The following is a 6,509-nucleotide window of genomic DNA, read 5'->3' as shown; positions in this document are numbered from 1 at the left end:
ACAGGTATGTAGAGTCTTTTTTACATTGTTTCACTCTTCTGAAAAAAGGATTGGTATGAGATTGAGTATATTTTGAAACTGGCTGCAGACACAAATATAACATCCTGTTAACTTGAACTGTCTATTTATATATGTGCAAAAAAAACAAAACACAGGGGCATGTGCAGGAAATACAGTGAACGGTGAACATTGCTAAACAAATGTGAACAAATGTGTGAACAAGCATTCAGTGTCATTCAGCAAACTCAGCACATACCCGTGCTTTGTTATGCTTCTCATTTTCCAGGGTGTGATGAATGATGTTTGCTGTATATATATATATATATATATATATATATATATATATATATATATATATATATATTTATATTTATATTTATATCGGAATTATTAGCCCCCCTGAATTATTAGCCCCCTGTTTATTTTTTCCCCTAATTTCTATTTAACAGAGAGAAGATTTTTTCAACACATTTCTAAACATAATAGTTTTAATAACTCATCTCTTATAACTGATTTATTTTATCTTTGCCATGATGACAGTAAACAATATTTGACTAGATATTTTTCAAGACACTAGTATTCAGCTTAAAGTGACATTTAAAGACTTAACTAGGTTAATTAGGCTAACTAGGCAGGTTAGGGTAATTAGGCAAGTTATTGTATAACGATGGTTTGTTCTGTGGTCAATCGAAAAAAATGTAGCTTAAAGGGGTTAATAATTTTGACCTTAATTTTTTTTTTAACTGCTTTTATTCTAGCCAAAATAAAACAAATAAGACTTTCTCCAGAAGAAAAAAAAAATATTACCAGACATGTCAATGCAATTACAGACTTTGAAAATGTCTGATATCTTTGAAACTTGTATATATATATATAGACGCTATAAAATATATATGTATATAAAATAGTGCATAAATAAAAAAATTAACAGGTGAAGTAGAAAAGGTGGATATAATCTGAAGAAGACAGCTTCTATAACTACAAAACCAAATTATTATGTGTAATAGATCCTCACATGCTCAAAAATCACAGCTTTGGGGTGTGAAATATGAGGGAATTTCGAACATCATGAATATCATTAATGTTAATGCACAGGCTGATTGCGCTAGCTTATCTACGCCTGCTAATCCATAGCTAGTGAAAACCATATCAATCACAAATCAAATCAATTCTCTAATTATTAGCTTGATTGCTAAACATAGCAATGAAAACCTTAATTAAGGGAAACATCGAAAGAGGATTGAGCCTCTTTTAAGGGGAATTACAGATGCATTCAGTGATACATTCCTAACCATTTTGTTCATTTAATCACTTTCTGTATGTCAGAGCTTATTCTTTAATCAAATGTTCTTCAAATAATTTGAAGATGAAACAAACTAGGTGGGATTTCTGAGGGGAATTTCTTTTTCATAGATTAGTCTCAAAACTCTACTTGAGCAACAATTTCCCTTTTGAGATTGTACCTTTTCTTTGCCCTGGAGTTAAAGATTTCATAGTTTGCAAATATTTGCTGAATGTCCTGAAATAAAATCCTTTACTCAGTGATCCACCATTTTACCTAGCATATGTATCCTTTGTTGTTTCCTATAAGAAACTGGAAATCACATTCTTAGGCAATTCCTAGTTGATGTATATGAAACATTCTTGAACCATGTGGTTTTATTTGGCAATATCTGAAACAAATCAACATAATTGCTTAAACCGTGTGGCCTGGAGTCATGCGGAGAGGAGTAAAATTTGCCTTGTAAATTAAAAGCTCAAATATTTCCCAATGAATTGACCTTTTAAGCCATTTTTTTGTGATATGAACGTGCTGTTTGACCTTAAATATCACTGTCTGCTGTCGCTACTGAGAATAAAGAACTGCAGCTCTTTGAAACATTTTATTCAGAGGCGGATTTCTAAGAGGAAATTTTGACAGAGATGCTACATTTTTAGACACGAGATGAATGTAGCCATATGGCGGAGGTCCGGACCCATGTTTGGGTGGTTCTGCTGGCCATGGCGTTTTTTCTTTTTTGTGCTTTTTTGCCTCCTGTTCTCGCCAGATGGCTGTCACACAAGCCATTCCTCACCCACAGTCTCCTAATTTGCCATTATTCTTTCTCTAATGGGGCCATTAACAACATCACTGATAATTGAATCGAAAGTTTCCCTCGACTGGGTCGTTTTGGGGTTTTAATGGCAATAGGGCACATTCGAGACATTCCTGCAAGTTCCAATGTCAAGCTGCTTCTTTTCGATTTTGTCCTAATCGATAACACAAATGATTGCAGATCACTGAGCTACTGGTCCTTAGTCAGTTCACACATACTGTATTTGAAAGAATGAAAAACTATTACCGGACTGAAAGTGACATAATTGTGGGAAACCAATTGTGCATGTCTGTCAACTTAACAACAAGAAATTTGATATCCCTGTTATGTATCTATACCTATATTAATCATTTTAAAACATCTGTATTTATAATCTGCCAGTTATGTTTAATTAGTTATGGATTAACTATAATAGACGTGAGATGTTAACAACATTTTAAAACCTCCTGTTATTTATTTATTTATTTTTTTTGTGGTTAAATTTCAATAAGTAGTTTAATAAAAATACCAAGATTTAATTTGTTTACATTTGTCAGAAATAAGATGTGTGGCAGAATGAACAATACGGTATACAAAGGAGACTTTAATGATTGCTAAATATACATCATAGAGTACTTTACAGTTAGTATGTTGATGACAACAAACACATGACCATAAAAACTGAAGACCTGTCTACAGGAGCAGGGGTATTTTCAGAACTTCAGCTTTTTCTCTGCAGTTTGTCCATTTATTCATACACATCAATCATAGGTCACTGAAACTCAACCTTTGGAAAACTCCTGTCAGGGTGAAGTAATCAGCAATATTTTTTTCTCAGAAAATGTGGTTGCAATGTTGTTGTAAAACTGGAGAAGTGTGGGTTGTGTCCTCCTTTGCTTGACGTCAGATTGTATGGCACTGTCTTCCTTGTTAGCCTAGCAGAACTGGTAATAACCCTTATTCAGGTCTCTGATTGTTCATGTTTTATTGTTAGGGTTATATAGTCACCTGTTGGTTTGGCATGCTCGTGACAGCATTTTATAAAAATTTTTTTTTGATGTTGTTGTTGTAATTTTATGTATTTTATATGGTTTAAAGGGCACCTGTCATACCTGAAGTCTCCAAGTCAAATGATTGTTCTTTAAAAATACTATGCATTTATTTGTAGAAATTGGCTTCATTGGGCATGATACAGCAGGCACTGTAAGAGGCCCTGTTGCATTGCCAGAACAACTGCATACATGGCTGCTTCTGTTGCAACATAGGATCATTCTGAAAACGTCACCCTATATACATTTCTGGAGATCGTTATTATGTAGCCTGATGTACGTATAGCCTTTAAAACGAACACTACAGGGTGTATGATGCCATTCCTTTTCGCGCTTAGCAGCTGAGCACTTACCTCGATATGGACAGCTTTCCCGCTGTTACCAGTTTGTCCAGTAGATTGCAACATACATCGGCAGCTTTTAGACACAGAGAGAAGTTGACCATGACAAAGGGGTTCGAGTCTGGCGAAGAATAGACCCAGGATGCGAGTAAGACAAAAAACAGAGGCCAAAAAATAAAATAAACAAGTAAATAACAGGGTGAGGATGTAATAAAATCTGAAAACGTGGTAAAAGATTTTTTTTATTTTTTATTATTAGGATTGCTTTTTAAAACACTAATTTTTTTAAAACACTGTCGGGGTGGGTGGGTCAATCTGTGCTTTTGAAAACACTATTGTTTGGATTTAGGGAAGGAGGAGGGTGGGTCAGTCGATAGGTCAGTCAGTCAGTCATTCAGTCGACAGCAGCCTCTGGTGGATTTACGTGAGAACAGCACACAGGAATGGCCTTCATGAGAGAAATCTGAGATTTTTTTTAATCTCAAAAAGCATACAAAGCGGCCTCTGGTGGATTAACAAAAACAAAAACTGCAAAAAAAAAATAATAGTAATTCACCTGTTGGGACGTATTTGGCTCTCTCCAGAAATGGATATGTAGCAATACATGAGAGGTTTGTGGCTGGTGAGGCTCTGACTCTTTCAAAGTCAGATTTACTGTACAAACATATCCACTCAATATATTTGCCAACTACAGATTGTGTTTAATATGTCATATCAGCATTATTTCTATAGACATACTGTAGCAGGTACATATTGGGTCAAGCAAGAATTAAAAATTTATAGCGATTTAAAATGCCTTCCAAAAAACGCCCAGCTGGATGCTACAGAGTTTAGATGGCCTATAAGAAGTGACACGCAGCACCATGGCGGATGCGCGCGCTCTCTCTTATTCACCCACACACATACACATACAGCACCACTGCAGATGTGCACTCTCCCTCTCTTAATGTATTTTTTCCACTCCGCAAGAAATCTGGACGGGTATTGAAGCTGCAGACCTCTACTGTGATATATGTAAACCTACCAATACTGGTCATCATGATTTTTGTAAAAGTGTACAGCAGGAAGAAGAGTCATATTACTTATTACAAGATAAATTCAACATTTATAAATAATAAAAAGTTTGTGCAAATATGTAAGGGAAACCAGACTTATGAAACTGTAAACAAAACATGAACATGACAGTTAGCAACGTTGCTTAGCCTGAACTTATAATGAACGTAACTTTTGCAGATTATATTAATGTTAATAACAAATTGTACTGTATTTTTACAAAGTACTTTCTTCAACTATAACTACATTTTTTATTTACTCAACAATGACATTTAGGCGGCCTGAGATTGCAAACATTTGAAAAAAAATTGTTATGTGTGGACTTTTAAAATGATACCATTTTCATCTCTTTGAAAACCAGTGGTTCCCAAAGTGGGGGTCGGGACTCAGTGTGGGGTCACGGAACAATAAAAGGGGTTCGCTTGGTGAATTAAAAAAGTCAAATAAATTTTAATTAACTATTAGAATTACAATACTTTAACCATAACCCACAGAAGAATAGTTTTTAATAGTAAAAAAACAACAACATGCAAATGAAAAGCCATTAGCCTTTAAATTATTTTTCCTATAAAACCGTTGTGTTTACATTATATTAACAACACAGCAATAGCATCAGCTGAAGCAAATTGATTTTATAGCACCAGGTTATACTTTCTGACACCTTTATGGCAATCAAATACATTAAAAATATATACAGACCACAACTGAATATTGAGAATGATCTCTGAGTGGCGGTCTCCAAAATCAAACCAAGATTAGACTTGTGCTGAAAACACTGTGTCCGCCAGTTTCTTTAGTTGAGGTTAATATTAAATTAAACAAATTATTACATGACTATAAAAATGATTTGGTTGTTAGACTGTTACCCTTTTTTGTGTTGTCAATATGCTCGTGTTTATATAGTCCTATTGTTGTATGAGCAACTTACAACCACCTAAGAGGAATTTGGGGGTTGAGAGTCACTGGCATTGTAATTTAAAGGGTCGCGGCCTGAAAAGTTTGGGAACCCTTGTTGTAAACTACAGTAAACTTAAAAAAAAAAGTTTGAGTTCAGACGTGAGAGTACAATCAAAACAATAATGCAAGACATTTTAGTCTGCTTCTTATTGCTTATCATTTTTTGTAGTTTCCTTGGAACATTGTGAAGAGGATTATTTTGACATTGTCTCAACTAGAACCTATCAATAATAGTAAAGCATTTCCCATTCATTCTTAAATATACTATCATTGTGTAACTGTGTTTACCATTAGTAACACATTTTGTTTCTCCAGAAATAAATTTTAGAGTTCAGCTACACATGCAAAAAAAAAAAAAAAATGCTGTACTGTCAAAATGATACCAACCCTGCAAGTGAAACATCTGTTTATTTGCAAACCTGACATCTTCTGACAGTTTGCTTGGGTAGTTTGATTTCCGAAATTTTCAAACCACAGGAAGCTAGCTGCATCTACCCAGAGAACTTACACTGTTTGTTTGTTTGTTTTTTCTTTGCCACTTGTAAGAACTTGTCACTGGCCTAAAAGAAACACACAGAAATGCTTGAAAGAGGCTCTATTTTAAGTCTCTTTGCAGTCATGAATATTCTACACTTCTGACACAACATATCGCCGTACGTTCCTTCAGCCGGGCGCCATAAAGTATGGAAAAGAACATCAAAACGGAGTGTTCAACATGCTAGCAGATCTCTTTCTCCCTCTCTACTCGTGTAATACAAACAGAGGAACAGCACTGACATCCATCGGGAAGTTTTGTTCCCTGTCACAAGGTGTTTGGAGACTGACTTCATCCAGTTAGTTCATTGCTAACCTTGTATTATGAGGCTACACATACAGAGACTGAGACAGTTGACAGTTAATTATAGGAGCCATGGATCGCTGTAGACATGTTTGTCAGCTGTATGCCGATTGACTCGCGACTTGTTTATTTTTCAATGCTGCTCCATTGTTTTCTGGAGCTGCTTAGATGAGTCTATTTTGCAACGTGTGAGAAG

The 6,509-nt window shown here is 35.1% G+C and overlaps 1 protein-coding gene across 1 annotated transcript in view; it reads left to right on the top strand.

Moving 5' to 3' along the window:
• LOC130230664 (uncharacterized) overlaps positions 1–6,509 on the top strand; it is a 277,339-nt gene that overhangs the window by 284 nt on the left and 270,546 nt on the right. Inside the window, exon 1 of the mRNA XM_056459793.1 lies at positions 1–4. This exon is cut by the window's left edge and continues 284 nt beyond it. Within this exon, the coding sequence (XP_056315768.1) occupies positions 1–4 (4 nt within the window). The remainder of the gene's footprint in view (positions 5–6,509) is intronic.

The sequence above is a fragment of the Danio aesculapii genome, chromosome 6 (genome assembly GCF_903798145.1).
Source record: "Danio aesculapii chromosome 6, fDanAes4.1, whole genome shotgun sequence".
Taxonomy (NCBI): Eukaryota; Metazoa; Chordata; class Actinopteri; order Cypriniformes; family Danionidae; genus Danio; species Danio aesculapii.
This window is presented reverse-complemented; position numbering and strand designations above follow the sequence as displayed.